Raw genomic sequence first — 20,341 nt, 5'->3', positions numbered from 1 at the left:
TCTGCAACCTGATGCTTTGGCAGTAAAACACTTAAAATGTACTAGGAAATCTGAGATATCATGTAGATGAAATGTACCTAATACTCATTTTATGTAGCTCACAAATAAGGTAGCCAAATGAGAGCAATTGTTAGTTACAAAAAGTGGAGCAGAGAAGGTGAAGTTTTATTCTTGCTTTATTGTCAAATTATGTTTTAAGTCTTTATTAACAGTGAATAACATAAAATCTATAGCTCTAATGAGAAACTCTATTTTCTTTCTATGTAGTTTTGTCAACAAGCAGTAGTCTAAACTTGAATTTAGAACTCTTGTATATAAGCCATGCCCTTGTTTTATTGGCTAGTCATTAATTCAGATATACCAGTTGCTTAAAAAGGTTTGTTTGGTCTTTGCTGAAAAAAATATCACTCCCAAGACACCCCTCTGTGTCTTCTAGCCATGCTCAATCGTCTTTAATCCCCAGTTACTGCAAAACATTATCTTAAAAATATGACTGAAGTTATTCTCAGATGTCTGTTTTTTACCTACCTGAGTAAAAGCAGCAACTTTTTTTTTTCCTTGCCATTTTTAAGTTGGGTAGGAGAATGCCTAAGATCCTAGCCATGTTCATTTGACTGCTTGATGCTTGCTACAAGCAGTGTCAGGGAGATGTGCACAGGGGAAAAAAAATAATCTGCAAATAAGAGCAACTGGGGATGTGTGCCAGTGAGAGATCGTGTTGAGAATGAAAACTGATGAAGTAAGTGTCTGCTATGTTTTAGCATCTCATGATGGAAGCCAGAATTGTTTGGAAGTTTTCTGACAAACCTGATGGCTTAGAACTTGTTATGGGAGTACATATGCAGAATTTAGTAAAAGATCTTTGGTCCAGAATGGAATTTCTGAACAAAAATCTGAAAGAGAGGTGGAGACTGTGGAGATGTATGTGCCAGCTGCCCTATTAAATTATGTCCTTTGAAACTATGTTCTTGTTGCAATTTTAAATATCCTCAACATCAAACAGTTAGTTGTGCTGGATATGTCTGCCCTGATGAAGCTGCTCCATGCAAATTTTAGTACAAGTTAGAATGCACACCTGACCGTTCCTGTTAAGAAATGCAGGTGAATACCTTAATTTCTTACCTGACTAAGAAAGCCGTCTTAGCAGTTCTCTGGCTTAATGACTAATTTTATTACTTTTGCAAGTGAAACAGCTCTTGAAGGAGTCTGACAGCAGCAGATGCTAATACACTCATTGAACCTGCAATTAGTATGTTTAATTGGGATTTCCTAGTTTATACTATCAGGACACACAAAATTTGGATCAATACTTCCTTTATACTAGTTTATGGCATTTGTTGTTGGGGCTACTGGTTCTTCAGAGACAGAGGAATAGTGAGGCTGTATGTGTAGGGCTTACTTATTATTTAAATAAACACTTTCTTCTTATGCGCTTCTTTTGTCTGGTGTTTCTTGAAAATGATGTGTGAAATAAAAACCATTTGCAAAATTGACTGTGGTAATAAATTATCTACAGGGCTAGTTATCAGGCAAGGCCAAGAGGTCTTCTTACCCACAAACTTTATTAGGGTTTAAAGGGAGTTTAGAGCAGCCAAAGCATACTTAATCTTTTCTCTTTTGTTTTCTCTTAAAGCACTGGATGTATTTTAGGAGTAGGACTTGTTCTTTCATTTATGAGTCACAGTAGCCAAACAGAATCACGAGTGCATGTTTCTGCTTCATTGCGAAAACTCTACAAATACCTGGAGAGCAGTGAGGACCAAAGCAGAGGAGTCCAAGAGGTATGACCTATTTTATCACAAATTTTAAGTCTTCCTTTTATTTTGTTTCTTCTCTTTAATAATTACAGTCTTTTTGCTGAAACTTTTTTTATCTGTGATACTGGAAGGCTTAATTTCTGCTTTTTCTTTCACAATATATGGGTTTATGTCTGCTGGGAAAAAAAGTGATAATAACAGCAATAATAAGAATAGAATAATGTGTAATCTTGAAAAGACATTAAGAAACTGCCTGAAAAGATAACAGACATGATCCTTTAAAGGTCTTCTTTAATTCCTTAACCCCAAATAAAACTGTTGAAAGTTGGATCATGAGTAACTATGAATATGGGTCTCTTACATACAGTTGTTTACTGCTTATCTGATCTACTAAAAGCAGACAACAAGTTACTCTCAGAGAGAACTTAAATGCTAATACTTCGTCCTTCAATATGCCTTCTGTATATTTCTTTGAAATTTTGTGTCACTAGCTAATGTGAATTCTGTACTTGTGCATGCTGCTATGGTCCCATTTATGTTTTCTTTATGTTTTGAACACTTAAACTGAGCCCTGCATTTCAGGGAGTTTTTTCCCAGGATACGTCCTGTAAGTTTTGACATGGTCCATGTACTTAGCCTATAACTCTGCTGAGGTAAAACTCGAGAATGAAAACTGATGAAATTCAAATAGTATGCCACAGAAAACAAAAATCAGAACAAGCAGATGTTTTGCACGAGAAAAGCAACGCTGTCTGTACATGATATATGTAAGACTGGAGCAGCTGAGCAGTTGAGTTGCATAATCCTCTGTTTTTCCTACAGGAGTCAATAGAGATTGATAGGATTATACTTTTCCCCCTGTTGGTAGTGTTCTGAAAGCTCTTTATTAAACATCTTCATAGATGGAGTTTTATTTTTTTGGCAGTACATGTGTGTTGAGGATTAGCCATTTGAAACTTACGGTTCATGCATTAAAATTACTTACAGCTATGAAATAATTTATGTGTCCCCAGAGATCTTCAAGTGCATTATTGAAATTAAACTGAGTTCAATATAGCAACTTCTGAGATGAAAGGCAGCAACTGTTTAACATCATGAGACAGTTTGGGAAGAAAAAGAAAACCTACCCTTAGCAATTAAAACCTCTGTAAGGATTTGTAGAGATGAGTAAAATTTGGGCAGCACTCTAGGATGAATGCTACTATATGAAATGCACAGGAGGCTCTTTCAGAACTGTAGGTGATTTGCATATAACCCATTGACCTGCAGCAGCAAAAGGTACAATCTGCACATTACTTGCTAGAGGTCAAATTGATGTAAATCCTGCACAGTAGGTAGGTGCTCTCTGCTTCCCTCAGAGTCATGTGCTGTTCTGCTGCTTAACTTTGGTACAGAGGAGGTTACAACAAAGCACACTTGCTTTGTTGGTAGTTCAGACTTCACTTATTATTCCATGGCAGAAGAACAGAAAAGCAATGTTGCTGGTGATTCCTTCTGCAAGGATATGAGGCTGGTGTTGTGGGATGTATGTGAGAGACAGTTCTACGTGCTCATTTTCTGGCCTGGCGGACCTGCGTGATGGGAGCACAGCATGCTGAGTATGCTTACATAAATAGTGATCAGATACTTGTATTTAGAGAATAGCTACATTTGTGTGGAAGGTCAGGAGTTTGACCTCTGTAAAACCAGAGGTACTTCAAAGCTTTAGTTGTGTTTGTTTAACATTATTAGCGTCAATGAAGAGTGTTTCAGAGAGGGAATAAATATCTGAAAGTATAAACTGAAAATGTTACATCTTTTCTGTCATGCTGGCACATTATTCAGTGTGACCATTGTTACAGTGAGCTTGATTAGAGACTAGTTAATGGAAAAAAATTTTTTTCAGGTACTTGCCTATTCTGTGGCCTGTTCCTGTGTCTCTGCTTTCAGTGTTGGAATCATAGAAGCAGCTGAGGCTGAAAAGGCTATGAGCAAGCTACGGACCTTAGCAGAAAATAATCAGCAGGTAATAATTCTGTATTTGGGGTTTGCTTTGGTTTTCTTTCTCTCTTTATCTATTTAATATTGGATGCTGCTTTTCCCGAACTGTAATTCAAGACAATTATGTTGCTCCACTTTCATCATTAACTAATATTGATGAATGTATTTTGCATACCACACAATTACTAAGATTACCACTTGATTCATTAATGCATATAGCAATTACCAGACAGTGAAATAAAAGCAAGTTGCATGTGTTTGCATTTAGAAGAGAAATTGTTACATTTCATGTCTTTAGTACCTGTATCTTGCCATTTTTTGTCTCTTTTATAGCATATTTCTATAATTTCTTTTTCTTGGTGGGAAAATACATCAACTGTGTGTTCTGAATTTTTGCTGTGCCTGAACCACTGACAGTGCATAACCATAAACATAGCCACAGCTTCCTACAGGTGTGTGTTTCATCCCTAGTGTCCTAGGGTACCCCTCAAATTGCCAAAAATAATATCAATATTTTAGTGCAAGTTCTTTTCTGGTTAATGTTTGCCAGGAAATAAAGGAGCTAGGGGAGGCAACCATTTTGAATCAAAGCCTGCTGTTATATTAATCAATTGTTCAGAATGTTTATCTGAAAAATAGGAAGTCAGTGCTAGAGCACTAGTCTGTGCTAGAGCTTTTTATCTTCATGTCAGAAAATCTGCTCTAAAACCAAAGCTCTATGTGTCAAAGATTTAATCTTAGAAAATCCCATGTCACTTGAAATAAAGTATCTGGTATTCTAGGCAAAGATTGTTGGGAAATAATAAATATGTGAGTAATGTTTCAATAATAAATGTATAAAAATACAGATTCCTTTGTAAAATCTGTTTTAACGAGTTCTTTTTCACCTTACAGACCTACAGTTTTGCTTTAGCTTTAGGTGCAATAGCACATGGATTGTCAGCTTGTGGTCATGGGAAAGCTGAAGACCTGAGTAACAGACTAATGCCAGCCTGGATAAAAATTGTGCTTGCAGAGGTAAAGGAGTTTCTATGCATATCCTGCTTTTTGTACTTGTTTTGTTGGTTTAGGGTTTTTTTGCATAGGTGAGGGTAGAGGAGGTGGGGAAGGGATGGTGTACAGTTTAAAATTAACAGTAAAAACATAATTTTCTTTGCTTCTTGCAAGGAGTGATGTTAGGAAAAGTTAGGACTATCTGAATATGCTGTTTGATATTTGGAAGCAAGAGGATAATTTTGGGCTGTTTGCTAAAGGGAAAAAATCCCTGTTTCTCTTCAATTTGGATAATTTATGAGAAATGCTTATCTCAATGAGGTCTTAATTTGGACATGTTCACTAATTTGGAACAATGCCCAAGGATAAAGTCTAGGTTATTAAGTGAAAATGTCTTGTGAAATCAGGTGCTGCTTGTCAAAAAAGAAAGAAAGAAAAAGAAGTGTGATTATAGTGCCTTAGTCATTAAAATTATTTCAATTTATCTGGAAAAGTTAGGTGTTCCAAATCAAACTCTAATATTACATATTAAGATTGCAGCTAAAGGTAATTATCAGTAAAGAAACTGGTTTTGAGTTGAATTGCACTGGTATATTTTGTGGAATACAGATTGTGCTAGGAAAAGAAATGATTTGTCAATCCATGATGATTTCAGATTTGGAGGAGTGAGGAGGAAGCTCATTCCTTAATTGATAAAGCTTTCATTCATCAAGAGAGGGATTAGTATTATCTACCATGCTGGAATCTGATCTGAAAAGGCTATTGGGATTAGAGGTGTGCTAGTGATAGTAGTCATTTTTTTTAAGTTGGAAGAACAAGCATTTAGTCCTAAAGTAGTGTTGTGTCATCACATTGGCTCACTGGTCCTGAATTATGCTTCCAGGGTTCTCCAACAATGGAGCGTCTGGCTGCTGTCAGTGGGCTGGTTGCACTGGTGGGCTCTGAAGGAGCCATGATACAGGTCAGAATATGCAAGCAAATGGTACCTTAATCTCATGGAGAAATAGAAGGCAAGATGGGATGCATGCTTCCCATTACTACAGCAATGGCTGTAAACCAGGACATCACATTTTTGCAATAATTCGTGTTTGGTACAAACCAAGCAACATTGAATTGCAGTGCGTAAAATGGGACTTGTTCCTTTGCCTTCATATGGCCCATGTGCAATGCCACTGGGGAAAAGTTTTCAGCCCATGTAAGCTTTCTCCTTTTCTCTCTCCCACTCCCAGAGAAAGGCATGAGTGCAAATGTAATCTGTTTTCAGAAATTTTTCTATTTGTTGCTTCTTTTTTGTCTCTTACAAAATTAACCTCTTTTTCTCTTGCAGCTGAAATCTGAGAGCATTCAGTCCTCACAGTTTCAAAGTAAGCTGAATGAAGTGATCAGAACCCTTACACAGGTAAGAAGGTAGCCTCTATTTCCTCCTTGGGATAATGCACTAGCATACCTTCACACCTTGCACAAGCAAGACAAGTCTGTTTGAAAGGAGCTACGTAATGTTTGTGTCCAGCTTGAATGAGGCAGTGTAGGGAAATTTGTCTAACTAGTGCTTTATTGTCTCAACAGATAATTAGTTTCTCTGAGCAGATTGGTCTTCAGACAAATGCAGCAAGACTTCTGGGACGTCTTCACATGTCCTGTTTGTCTTCTACCCAGAACAGAGCATCTGGTAAGATGCTTTATTACTGCTTCTTAAAGAACATGTAGAAATAGCGCATCACTAAAAAGACAGTGAGGAACACATGAGATAATGCTAACATTTTAGAAGTATTTTCCTAGAACAGATCTTCTCTGGTTAGCTGTGCCCTTTCCGGGTGGCCGATACATTGCTAACTTTAAGTGTTGTTTCAATATCCATTGGTAAAGGCTGGATAATTAATAATTAATGAAATACCAGTAACAAGCAAAAGCTAATGAAGTTGAAGCTGTTTGCTTTGGTGTAAACTAATCTGGGAACCAAAAATACAAAATGTAGATGAACATCACAGGGAAAAGTCTTTCAAAGTTTCTGCTCTTATGTATGCCTGCATGCACACATTCCTGCCTAAGGTTAGATAGATATGAAATGTCTCTGCTCCATTAGACTTCTTAAAATTTTGAAGCACTCCCTTTCAAAGCCCAGCTTGCAGTGCCCAATGTATTTTTAAGGAAGTTCGTATCCCTGGCTTTTCAGTTGATCTGTGAATTTGTTTTTTCAGATCTGGCACCTCTCACCACCAGAAATGTTTAGCTTGCCTTAAAGGTGAAAAGGCCAATATGTCCATCAGTCTTGTGGTCTAAATACTCTGAGTCACCTACAGAATCAGTTAGCTCAAACACAGCTCAGTTTGGCCTTTAAATTTACCTGGGAGCAGAAGGTTATAATTTTGCTGATGATGTTTTAGAATATAAGTAGTCTTTTTATCTTCACAGTTCCTCCAGATTTTGGCTACTTACCTGTAAACAGCTTTATCAGGGCAGCCATTGACTTTGCTATTGAAGGGGGAAAGAAAGGTAAGGATCAAACTACAGTATTACTCTGGGAGAATTGTTTTGGCTATAAAAGATGACCTTAAACACTTGTTTTTATTTGCTAAGAGAACTTTTCTAAGTACAAATTTGAACTTCGCTAATGTGAGGTATTTAAAAAAGAAATTTAATTACAATCATAAAGATAAGTTAATATTGTGTAGTTAGGACTTTAGTTTTCTCCACCTGATTTTTGACTTTTAAAACCCTTTTCTCTCTATTGGTGAGATGATGTTTCTTCCCTATGAGAAGGAAAGTCTAATAATTTTTAAGTGTTAGCCTGTATGCTCAGTTAATACTCCATCATCAGACCAACTTTATGCTGCCCCTTGTTTAAGTGATGCTGGATTAAGATTCTCTGTAACAGAATGGTATTAAACAGATTACTGCTGGGATAGATGCAAAGAGGCCTGAAGAAAGTATGGTCTTACATGAGGAAGCCTGGTAAAAGCGATGTCTCAGAGTAGTCTTAAGTAGGATAGAGAGGATTGCTTCTATGTGGAGTTAAGTGAGCTCACTGCTGTCCTATGAAGCAAGCTTTGCTTTAAATGGTGGTTAAAATGCCTATGTTTTGATTCCAGGAGGACTGCGTTAACTTATGTTGACATAAGTTAACATGATATGTAGCAAAGGTTAGCACTTATCTGACTGTTCTTTTGGCCTGCATCTACAAGATGAGAAACGAAAGCATTATCAGAAAACTGCTGTTCTTCCATTAAGAAATGCAAAAATACTACCTTACTAGATGAGGAATATCTATAATTAACTTGTAAATTTACTCAAGAACAAGGGACCAGAAAGTTTCTGTTTATTACTAACAAAAAACAGTTTGACAGGACATTAAAAATGTATCTGTTCATTATAAATGAAATGGCTAATTCTCAGATGCAAAAGGAAGTAACAGTGATTTTGTAACACTTTTCAGTTCTTTACTAGAGCTTGAACTTCAGTGTAGTGTTCACATTCTTTGCTAAGCTGTTCAGGCAAATATGTATGTATACAATTCAGACTCTGAATCTTCTGTTCTAGGCCCTGAATCTGTCCCAGCTGAACTGGTGAAAGTAGCACTGGCACCCATTGCATTAGTTGGAGAAAGCCATCAATATCCCCCTGTAAACTGGGCATCCATTCTTTCTCCTTTGATGAGGCTGGACTTTGGTGAGAGTAGTAGTTTTCTATTAAGACTTTTGTATTTGTCACAAGAGTTCTTTACTAATGCTTTTACAAACTTTGGAGCCCTCTTCAGGTCTTGAAGTTAGTGCAGTGGCTAGTTTTATTATGCTTTCAAGACTGACTTTTTAGTGTTTGCAAGTATATATTTGTCATCACCATGTGGATACTGTTTAACTGAAGAACAACTAAAGATCAGAGCTGAGAAGTCCCCTAAAATGTTGGTGAAAGTGGCCTGAACTTTTCATTTGAACTATTTATATAAGAGTGCATCATAAAACTCAACTACTTGTATCCTGTTATCAGTAACTGGTAAATGCTTGGTCCAATGCCCGTGTTAGAGCCTGCATGCCACTTTTTCACATATTTGAACTGTTTGGTAGTTCATCTAGCTGTCACTAATTTGAAATGCACTTTCTCTTAAATTACACAGGGTAATAATTTTCAAAATAGTCGAAAAAGATTCCTATACTGAGGTCTGCCATTCTTATGAAGAGCTGAAACTTGTTAAATGTCTGGAGAGTTTTTTTTATTCCTGCTTTTCACTTAGGAGTCTTACTTTTGTAAATCAAGGAATTTTCAGAGGAAACAGTACATCTGTTTTGTGGCTGTTTTATATTTCAGACAGCATCATAGTCCAGGAATATTGACTCATTTTCCCTTCTGTGGATTAAATATCGACTTTATTTGGAAAGGAGGAGTTTTTGTTTTTTTTTTAATTTTTACTTTTCTTAGCATTCCCACATTTTTGTTCCTGAGTGAATTGAAATAACTTGAACAAATGCTGATACTTCTTGCTGAAAGTGCATGAATGTAAAGAAGAGTATTCTATTATGTATGTGTTAAAAAATGTATGTGTTATGTGTATGATAAAATCCTTTAAGTAGGATTTTTAGAAAAATAAGTTGTAATGCTCTAGTAGAAAAATAGCTCTCCTTTATTTTATGAGTTGAGAACAAATTTAAAGGGAAAATATTTCTTTATAACTTAGTTTGTTTTCTTCTGTTTTAGGTGATGAGGTAAAACATCTCTGCCTTGAACTGGCAGTGACACAGGCCCAGTCATCTCAAAATGCAGCTATGCTTTTAGGGATGTGGGTGGCACCTCCCCTTATCTACAGTCTCAGTGTACGTATGTCAGAAAACTTGTGGGAGCTCAGCACCTCTTTCATATAAAATTCCTCAGTGACAATGTTTAGGTGTCTCACCAGAAAAGGATTACTGGGTTCATAATTCTTCAGAAATACCATTTAGTGAGTTTTTATAGTGAGAGAGAGGTTATTATGGGGCTTTGAAATTCAAGGCAGACTTAAGACCTGCTACACTCGTTTTACTTTACTGCTTAAGACCTATAGTGCTGATAAACGGGAGACATAAAGCATGGCATGTAGGGAGAAAAAGTATCTTTATTTTTACCAGCTAAATGTCTTTAAAAAAAGGTCCACCCTAATCTGTCCAAAAGCTTACCTACTTTTTCTAGCAAGGTCTCTTGATCTAGCTAACTAGTAAAAAATGCTATGTCTTGAGAACCTTGCCTTAATTTTGTAGATACCCAACAGACTAACCTACAGTATAATCAGATTTGGTCTTATCCTTCATTGCTTTTCTGTTCTTCTGGAATTGAAAGGTGGATTCCATGGTGCAGTATGTTAAACTCCCTGAACCCCACAGAATACTTGACTGCACATTTCTGTTACTTTATCCAAGTTCAGGAGCAGATTCATGACAATTCTCAGAAAATTAGTTGCTTGTTTCTGTGATCTCTTCAAGGAATGTTTTTTGTTTTAATTCATTAGTCTTAGATATGCAAATATTTGCTGGTAGTTTTAAGGTACATAATTGGTAAAGTACCAAAAAAAGAGATTTTATTTCTGGCTACCACTTTTCCAGCTGCAGTGGGAATTTGAGGTCACAAAATAAGATGAGCCATGGAGAACTAAGCTCTGCATTTCGTACAGGTTATTAATTCTTCTTCACTAGCTAGCAATATTCATGTTTCTATGGCTATCATACTTCTGTCACTGACTGTCTAGACAGTCTGTATGCTTTATGTAGGAATGCAGTGGGTGCCATGTAAAAATATTGCCCTGTCCATATGGGGATGTGATGTCTAAGGTTCATTGAAAGTAAGTTCTTCAGTTTTTAATGAAAACAGAATATTGACATGTTTGAACTCTTTTTAATTCAAAAAATTCATGACAAAAAGGGAAGAAGAAAAGACCTGAGAAATATCTATGACTTTAAGTGCTTTTATAAGTCGTGTTTGAGCCACTCTTTTTATAATTTTATCCAACAATAGTTCAAGGTCAATGAAGAGATAGATTTTGAAATGGAGCAAAAATTTTTCCTTTTCAGATGAAAACTCAGAAATATCTTTTCATGTCCCTGTCCCTGTGGATGCAACATGTTGCAGAAGACAAACTGCAGTCTTTTACAGAAGTGCTTCTGATACAACAATTTGAAGTGAAGAACCGCACAAAAAACCCAGAAATTTGCCAGTGTGTTCTACAGGGGCTCATCCAGGCAATGAAACTTCCCAACCCTGCCCAGTTTTGCTGGAGCTTTTTGTGTCAGGCTGTGGAGAAGATATATGAGCTTCTTCCAAATGAGGTTCAGGTGAGGAGTATGAATGAGGTGTGTGAACACTGCACTAGGTATTTTTTTAATGGTGGTAAGGCCCATCTTTTTGCACTGATGCATCAGATTCAAAACATTAATTAGATGTACAATTTTTAATTATATTAGTTAAAATAACAGCATAATTTCAGTTTAACTTATTTTTGGTTATTTTAGAATATGATGTTGTGAAACCAATCTAACGTGCACTCCTCCCTCATAAACGATTCAGTAATGGAAAATTACAGTATTAGTACCGAAATAAATTTTAATGAAAGAGAAGTGAACAATGAGAAGGCTTTCTTTTTCCCCACAGAGGATTCAGTTTCTCACAGTGATTTAAAGAAGCTATTTAGCTACAGAAAATACTTCCAAGGAATGGCACTTTGCCATTAAAAATAAAATAAATTCTTTAAAAGTATTCAAATACCATTGTTTTTGTATATTGATGTACGTCAAATTCCTCAGCAAGTACAGAATTTCTAAAATAGATTAGGTGAGGCTAGAAGATAGATTAATTATTCATCATTATCATTAACAAGTTCCTAAACTCACCAATTTTTATAATGAAGAAAGCCAGAAATAGACATGCATTTAATTTTCTGTTTGCAGAGAGGTGAACTGGAGATGTATATCGACGTAGCCAGATGTATTTCAGAAATGGATGATTCAGAGATCAATCGCATTGTCCAGATCTCCAAGGTAATTATGTTTAATTATGCTCTTTTATCACCAGATCATGTGAAACAAGCAACCTTGTAATTTCTATTGTCACCAGACTATTTTAGCTCACTGGGAGCATTTAATTGTTTTACTTGACATGTTGGTAAGAGTGTTTTGGATTTAATCTGCAGGCAGTAGAGAGTAGCAGAAGTGATAAGAATCCATATCCCAAACTTTCTCAAAGAGACTGCAATACTCATGATTTCACCTGGCACATTTGAACCAGAGAGTCTTAACTAATTTGGTGAGGTGGGGGGTGGGGGTTGGCCCCTTCTCTCAGGCAACCAGTCCCAGACAGGATGAGAAGATGCAAAGCTGCACTCCTGTCTCTCTTAAGCTGCACCAGGAGAGGTTTAGGCTGGACATAAGGAACAACTTCTTCACAGATAGTGTGATTAGACCTTAGAATGGGAGTGCCACACTAGAGAGATGGTGGAGACAATGTCCCTAGAGGTGTTCAAGGAAAGACTGAATGTGACACTCAGTGCTGAAGTCTTGTTGACATAGTATTGTTGAATCATATGTTGGACTTAATAATCTCATAGGTCTTTTCCAATCTAACTGATTCTCTGATTCTGGGAATTACTTCTCAGAACAGGAACAGGAATGGTGTGAACCAGAGTGGTGTTATATCTTCTAAATCTCAGACCAATGATGCAAACAGCAGACCACTTGGTTAATATTAGCAGTCCTCTTTGGTTAATATACCCACCTGCTTGAAACTGGACTGTAAATGGATCCTGGTGACTAGCTGTCCTGGAACTGGTGGATCTGTGCTTCTGTTAAAAATGTGAAATAATTGACTGAAAAACCTTTCATTCTTGACTTTATGTTCTGTATTTACATTCACACGCAGAATGTTTCCTGGTGGACAAGATGACTGAGGATGATAATGGAATAAAAAAAGTTTTTGTCTTGTAGCTCACCAGTGGAATCAATTAGCAGTGGAATTCTTAGCAGCTGAAATGCTAAGGAAGTGACCTGTGTGGAAGAACTTGATGTTTTCAGATCAAGCTTTTAAAAACAAACATCTTTGACTGAAGCCCTCTGTTCTGTTTGCTATGAAATTCACTAGAGCATCAAGCATTCAAATAGGTTGTGGAAGCTGAACTGTCATTTCCTTGTATTTTTCACTTCTTATTTCACACTGGAAGACATAATTTAAGAAAACCTCTTTTTGTCACTACAGTGTATCTGTCTTGCAAGAAGACTTGAGTGTCCAGAACTGTTAAGCTGGCTCATTCCATTTCAAAGGGGAATGTAAAATTTAAAGCATACGAAAACAAGCTGTACTGAGTTACTTTGCTGGCCTATTTTGAACAGTGTAAAGTTCAAGTAGCATGTACAGTCTTCTGTGTAATAATATGTCTTGAGGAAAATGAAGCCTCCTAGTTATTCAGAGTTTCTTAATTTTTTTACAAAGAAGAATGCAGAATTTACTGTTCCCACAAGAAATGTACCTTTAAATTTAACTTTTCTTTTTATTGCATTTGCAGAACAATATGGAGAAGGCCACGTTTGTGAAAGTGTATTTAGTTTCTCAAGGCAGATTGCCTCTGACGAACTTGAGTGCCGTGATTCATATTGTGGCAGGATATCACCAGAAGGAAAATATTTTATGGATGTTCTTGCATAGTTTCTATCATGCTCGCATTGTGAGACATGAAAATACAGGTAAAATTAGACTTAAAGAAGAATCAACAATGCAATCAACAGATATTTATGAATCTACACTGGTTCCTTTAAAATAATTTTAAGATAATTTTACCAAAGTGTTTCCAAATTTTTCCATATTAGAAACTACTGTCTTCAGAATTCTTTTATTATTCAAGTACTTGTATCAAACTTTGCATTTATGTTTTACTGCAGTTACTTCTTTTTCTGTGGTCCAACTACAAGTCATTTGTCTCATCAATGTGGTTTACAGACCAGAATTTTAACTAGATCTGTATCTCCCACTCTTTTTAGGATAGTGTTACAGATGTACATAGTACATCTGTACATCTCAATACTGCAACTCTGCTAATCTTCTGACCTAAAATCTGACTTGCCAGTATGTGACACAGAAGGTGGGGGATGTTCCCATGAGACTGGTTGAACTAGGGACATAACTTTCTTTCCTGAACTCCTTGCACTGATTTAACACAGGAAATAAATTTCCTTTTTTTTCCTCCTCATAACTATACCAGATAGTCATCTGGTGGGTTAATGATTTGGGCTGGCTCAGCTATGGGTCTGACAAAGTATAGGGGCTGATGCAAGAGAAGTAGGAGAAACACACAGGAAGATATGGAAGAAACAAGAACAGAAAGATACAAGAATGAGGTCTCATTTTCATGACAGAAAGGTTTTTGTCTGCCTGTGTTCACTGAACAACTTCAAAGCATTATATTGCCAGATGCTTTAGCTGCCAACTGTGTTTGAAGAACTTCAAGCAGTAGTAAGTTTTACTTGAGTGAAGTGAGGATTCTTTGGGTAAAAGAGGAGACAGCATGAAAGGAGGCACTTGTATGTGGTCTTGGTGGTGAGCTTCTAGGTGGTAGAACAGATTATGGATAGCAGAATCTGAATCAATGAAATGTCTTCCATCCTTGAGATGAATTAAGGGCTGATTTTATTTTCATGCTTTGACCACAGTTTACTGACTCTCTCAACACTGTAGGACCATTTTCACAGTAATTTGCACATTGAGGGAGGCTTTAGGATTCTGTAGCAGTCATATGTGCATACTTGGTCCTACAGGCTGTCATTATGTGAAATAATTCTCATTCAGTCTTTTGTTTGTGGTTTTGTGTTTTGGTTTTTTTTTTCTCGCTTCTTTTTTTTGTGTGTGTGTGTGCATGTGTTCAATGTGTTGCCTGCATTATAAGCAGCGTTTCTGTACTATTTAAGGGCTTGTATGTTTTCTGTCAGTGGCAGAATTAATCAGATGTGGTAGTGGTGTTGATGATCTTTGTTCTTCTACAGTTGGTACTTTTCTGCTATAGTGATTTTCTGTGCTTGCTTTTTAATGAAAAGCAATGTGTTCTAGTATTTGACATGAGTCAGTCTTCTTTTTCTTTTTCTAGGAGTTCTGAAAAGAATGGACTGGCTGTTAGACCTGATGGGCTACATCAGAAATGTAGCATGCAAGTCAATACCCTTACAAAATGGTGATCTGAAAGAGGTTGATCTGAAAGAGGTAATGGCTGTGAAAATTATTTGGTGCAAGGACAGAAGGAGGTTCTGATATATTTCACATTTTTCTGCAGTAATAAGCATCATTCCCCATGCTTTTGTATTTTAGAAGACTGTGATCTCACCACCACAGAGAAGATCTTCACAATTTTTGTGAATGAATGTGTATTTAAAACTCTTACTTTAAAATAACTTTTATGTTTAAGTTATGATGGAACCTTAAGGCAACTAAAGGAAATAATTCCTTAAAATTTACTGTATTTAGAACAATTGAAGGAAAATTTTGAATTCACTAATAGAACTGTCTAGGCAGGTCAGAACTGTGTAGTTTCTGGTTCTGAGAGGGCTTGGACAGTTTTAAAGAAATTATGTTGTTCACCAATTTTAGAGCTTCTGTTTGGGGACATAAAATAAGCTGCTGCTTAGATCAGGAGGGCATTAATTATATTGCTGCAATATTTCCCAACCATTTATAGCAAGGATCACAAAGGTGGCCATCTCTGATTTCCCTCAACAGTCAGGTTGCTGTGAAAAAGTTATTTCCCCATTTTAAGTGAGTTGTAGATCAGCTTTAATCTAAAAGATGATTTTAGAAGAGTGTGATTTTACTTTTCTTTATGTGGACATTTTAGTTTGAATTTATAAAGAGGTTTATGCTCTTGAAAGCATAGAAGGATATTAAAAACTTTTTAGTTCTTGCATTTTGAATTTTGCCTGATTTTTTAGATGATTGTTTTTAAGAGCAAGTCATCATCTGGATTTTGGTCTTGGGTTTCTTTGGTTGGTTTCTTTTTTGGATGAGTTTTTTGTGGTTTTTTGTTGGTGGGTTTTTTTGGGTTTGGTTTGGTTTTTTTTTTTTTGGTGAGGTTTTAAATTTTTTTTCTCCTTCTGTATTATTCATTTAATGAAGTGCATTTTTGTCTTTTCCCTGTTTAGTGCATAGATTTCCTCGTGTGGTTGTTTGCAGCTTCTGTTTTGGCCTGGGCTGACCATGGTGCACCATTACTGCTTGGCCTCAGTGCTGACTGGTCACTGTGGAAACACCACATGGTATCACCAGAATTATATGAGGAGCACATTGGCAAGCACCCCACTGACAAGTTTGCTGTGCAAGAGACTCTCACTCTCCTTCCAAGTAGTCTTTCCCTTTTGCTGGCTAAAGAACCATGGAAAGAACAAACACAGAAGGTAAAATTGCATGTAGTGCAATTTGAGTAGCATCTCACTTTACATGAGAAAGCACCCCATTTTTGGTAGTCACCTTGGATCGTAGATAGAGCAGTTATTTCCTCTATATTTTATTGCATCTCAGTTGTGATCTCACTTTATTGTTAATCAGATATGAAAGTAGTTTCTTAAGTAAAATTTGAGAGTTGCAAAAAAATATAAAATTCCAAAGCTGGGAGTCAAACTCTTAAGAAAATACAGCCAGGAGAAGAGAATTGGGAGCTGCTGGTAGCAAGTCTGTGTTTTAAACACTGAAAGGATCCTCTGCAGCTGGACACACCAAACTGTAAATTCAGAGCAATCAAAGATCTTCTTCACAGTTTGCAGTATGTGTCATTTATTTTGAAGTATGATTTGAAAATAAATGTGGAAAATTGGGCCTAATTTGGCAAACCTTCTGTGCAATTCATGTAGTTGCTATATGTGGAAGTACTGTTATTGATCTATAGATTAGTAGTTAGCTGTCTTGTGCAAACTGGAATCTCTTGAGAACTCTCTGAGCATGCTTCTGTGCTCAGAGTTACCCCTGAAGTCAGAATTCAGAATGTCAGAGGAATGCAGGGGTGAGCTGTTAGTATGCAAGTGCCTAATTAGGTTTTAAGGAAGAATGTGAGGCCTTGCCCTGAAAATCATCCTTATGAGTTTAAATACCATATTGTCATCCAGGCACCCTGCACTGCCAGAAAAAAATAACAAAAAATGAGAGAGGTCAAAAGAGGTCAAAAGAGGAACAAAGGCAATAAGAGTTCTGAAGTAAAACATTTGGACAAGAGACTGATAAGAAAGAATTATATTAATAGGTTAAAGGTATGAACAGGCAAGATGGAGGGAAGCTGTTTAATGTGCCTTCTTCTTACAAAGAATTATTGCTGACATAATGAGAAGGAACAAAAGGAGTTTCAGATCCAGCTATGGGAAGAATTGCGTTGACAGGGAGATGTACTCAAGGGTGTTTTGTTTACTTTGGGCAGAAGCTTCATTGGCCACTGTCTCTGATTAGATAACTGAATTTAGCAGAAATCAAATGTTGTCTGTCAAACTGAAAATAATTCATCATGTTCTGATACAGAAGCTTTTTTAATTCAGATTTTTTTTTTGTATTTCTATCTTCAGTTTATTGAATGGCTGATCAATATGATGGAATGTCCTAAGGAAGCATTATCAAAATCTACCATGGACCTGCTGAAAGGTAATATATTTTTAATTGGGCCTCATTTTTCTATAACAGAATAGATCAAAATTCAGTTGTTATAAGGAGTGAGATTTTGCCTTTGAGGTAATTATCACAGGTAAGTTGACATTATTGTCTGTAACACTTTACATTTGCTGTTTCATCTTCCGATGCTTATGATGTAGCACTTAGGGTCCAAAGGACTTAGAGGTACATCTAGTACACAAGCTTATTTCATTGATAGATCTGTCTGTTGTTTTTGAAGTTACCCTTAAAAAAAAGATGCAGGATACTATTGGGAAGTCCTCTAGTGCTAGAATACAAATCACATAACTTAGGTGCAAGTAAGGACTGCGCTGTGTGGAAGGGGTAGGAGGTGAACTAGGACAGCCTAGTAAAGGGGTCTGAGAAAAAAGGAAAGAGAAATAAGGATTGCTGAAAAGATGCATGAAAAGAAAGATGGAAAGTAGACAATATGTTGAATTATGGTAGGACTTGCAGCCCTAGCATGCATCCTATTGCTTATTTACATGTGTAGGATCTGTGCAAGTAATTTTAAGAGGACACCACAAATATTTGCAAGTGAGGTAAGTGCATTTGTGCTTCTCTCCATGAACACAATGCACTTCCTTTGTACCATCTGATTTGTTAGACCTAAACAAGGCTTCTTCAAATCCGGTTATTGAGTTATTTGCATTAATAGGGTAATTACCCTTGTTTTGATGTCTGCAGTTTTAGTCACTCTGATAAATTCCCCTGTAATGTCTGCTAATCTCCAGCAGAAGCAATGCTAAGGGCTGTTGGAGAACCTCTTCTGTACATCAGAGAGTTCTGATACTCACCATATATTGTCAGTATGCCCAGACTTATCTCTATAAGTCACTGTTCCCTCTGAGCTTCCCATTTTTTTCCTTTTGCATACTAGAACATGAAACTTCCTTCTGAATAACTAGACTGTGACTAGGTTGGTTACTGGATTTTGTCTAAACACATGATTCTTTCAAATTGAATTAAGAAATCAGTGAGTTGCATTTCCAATCAGTGAATTGAGCAGAGGACTTAAGATTTTGTGCTTCTATTGTTCCCAGTGCCTCCTATGTCCTGGCTTGCATTATTGCTCATTGAATTTGAGCTTTCTGCAGTGTTGGTTGATCTGTGTGCCTAAGTGATAGACTAATTAGAAGATGATGTGATATGATTTCAGTAGGAGATGTGCTACAAAGCAGAGGAAGGGCTAGTATATCACCACAAGTGAAGGAATTATTAAAAGAGTCAGTAAAAGGAGAACTAAACCTATACCTGTGCTAGTAAAATTACTAGGAAGAATACTGTCACATCTTTTCATTTGGACTGCACAATTTAATGTAATTTGTCCCTGTCTTCACAGTTACACTTCTGGCCTTGAGGTCTCTTGCAGAGTTCAAGAAGAAAGCAGTATGGACTAAAGCTTATGGGTGGTAGCTGCACACCATACCTTATCCAAGGAAGAAAACTGTCTGTACTTGAAAACATATTATTATTACTCAGGCATCAAGAAGCTGTATTTCCAAGACAATTCCTATCACAAGATTTTTAATTGGGTTTGGATTTTTTTTACCCTTTTGCTTCATCACAAAAATTCCTATGAAAAACAATATTTTGTCTTTAAGTGATGTGTTACTGTTTTGCAAATGTGCTGAATCTAAATGAAAAGTACACATTCAGTTTCAATTGAATTGTTTCAGTGACATCTGGGAACCTCAAGAGCTGGAACGAATATTCCTTTAATTCGTGGGAGCTTTGAAGGAATGGCTGAGAATAAAACAAACTAGTAAAATTTGATGGATATAGCGTATTTATTAAAGTATGCTTTAGTGTAACAGACTTGGAATGAGCATTATTTTTGAACTGATAATCCTTCCTTTAGTAATAACACAATGTTCTTGTGCAGTAATGACAACGCATTATGACTATATAGTGTGAGCAGGGTTTCTGAAGAGGGGTGGTATGCATGTCTAGGTTGCAATGGCTTTATAAAGATTGCTGAAATGAGTCAGTAATCCTGATGGCTGTTGTATTTGCAGCTCCAGGACAGTTGCCATTTTCTTTCCACTTGTAACTGTTCTTGTCTCCTTGACACTTCTCTGCACATAATGAGAATTCTTCCTCTGCCTCCAGGGAAAAGGGACAATATAGTGACTCTTTTCCACATTTATCATCTTAAACAGATTAGCCCCTGCTATTTTCCTTATTTATTACCTTTTTTTCTGAAGGAATAGAGACTTTTTCAGTTTGCAATCTTGCCAAGACAAGTATTACAAGAGATTTTATATTTAGCAATCCTCCTTGCTGAAGTAGACAAAAATTAACTGAATATAATTGCGCACTGGTCCCTAGTGTCTTTCAAAACAGTACTGGTAAGAGCATTGTTGATTTTTGATCAGGAAATTATATTTCCATACATCTAGAAGACACACCCCCCCGGAGGAGTTATCATATTTTCAGGACTGATAACATTTCCTCTGTTAAAGAAATTCTCCTCTGACTTCTTGGTCACTTGGTCTGTTCAGCCTGGAGAAGAAGAGGCAGAGGAGAGCCCTCACTGCCATTACAATTTCCTTGTGAGGGGAAGAGGAGGGGCAGGCACTGAGCTCTTCTCTGTGGTGACAGTGACAGCACCTGAGGGAATGGCCTGAAGCTGTGTCAGGGGAGGTTTATGTTGGATATTCAGAAAAAGTTCTTCACCCTGAGGGTGGCTGGGCACAGGAACAGCTCCCCAGGGAACTCACAGCACCAGCCTGACAGAGTTCAAGAAGCATTAGGACAGTGCTCTCAGGCGCACAGTGTGACTCTTGGGGTTGTCCAGATCCAGGAGCTGGACTTTGATGATCCTTATAGCCCCCTTCTAAATCTATGATTCCATGACTCTTTCTAGGATTTTCTCATCCAAAGGGGTACTGTGTGAAGGCTGAGCATTTCTTCACTGATTGGGTGTGTAAAGGATTAATGCAGTACTTGTTTGCCTTTCCAAAATAGTGTAT

At 36.9% G+C, this 20,341-nt stretch overlaps 1 protein-coding gene across 1 annotated transcript in view; it reads left to right on the top strand.

Moving 5' to 3' along the window:
- FOCAD (focadhesin) overlaps positions 1–19,142 on the top strand; it is a 92,143-nt gene extending 73,001 nt beyond the window's left edge. Inside the window, exons 30-45 of the mRNA XM_066568792.1 lie at positions 1,634–1,781; positions 3,643–3,762; positions 4,632–4,754; positions 5,614–5,691; positions 6,058–6,129; positions 6,297–6,399; positions 7,143–7,223; positions 8,268–8,396; positions 9,420–9,535; positions 10,763–11,023; positions 11,636–11,725; positions 13,243–13,420; positions 14,815–14,927; positions 15,860–16,111; positions 17,264–17,339; positions 18,709–19,142. Coding sequence (XP_066424889.1) covers positions 1,634–1,781; positions 3,643–3,762; positions 4,632–4,754; positions 5,614–5,691; positions 6,058–6,129; positions 6,297–6,399; positions 7,143–7,223; positions 8,268–8,396; positions 9,420–9,535; positions 10,763–11,023; positions 11,636–11,725; positions 13,243–13,420; positions 14,815–14,927; positions 15,860–16,111; positions 17,264–17,339; positions 18,709–18,782 — 2,014 coding nt within the window. The 3' untranslated portion in view covers positions 18,783–19,142. The remainder of the gene's footprint in view (positions 1–1,633; positions 1,782–3,642; positions 3,763–4,631; positions 4,755–5,613; positions 5,692–6,057; positions 6,130–6,296; positions 6,400–7,142; positions 7,224–8,267; positions 8,397–9,419; positions 9,536–10,762; positions 11,024–11,635; positions 11,726–13,242; positions 13,421–14,814; positions 14,928–15,859; positions 16,112–17,263; positions 17,340–18,708) is intronic.
- The last annotated feature ends 1,199 nt before the right edge of the window (positions 19,143–20,341 follow it).

This window comes from Molothrus aeneus, chromosome Z (genome assembly GCF_037042795.1).
Source record: "Molothrus aeneus isolate 106 chromosome Z, BPBGC_Maene_1.0, whole genome shotgun sequence".
Taxonomy (NCBI): Eukaryota; Metazoa; Chordata; class Aves; order Passeriformes; family Icteridae; genus Molothrus; species Molothrus aeneus.
The sequence above is the reverse complement of the archived record's forward strand: the minus strand, read 5'-3'. Positions and strand labels throughout refer to the sequence as shown.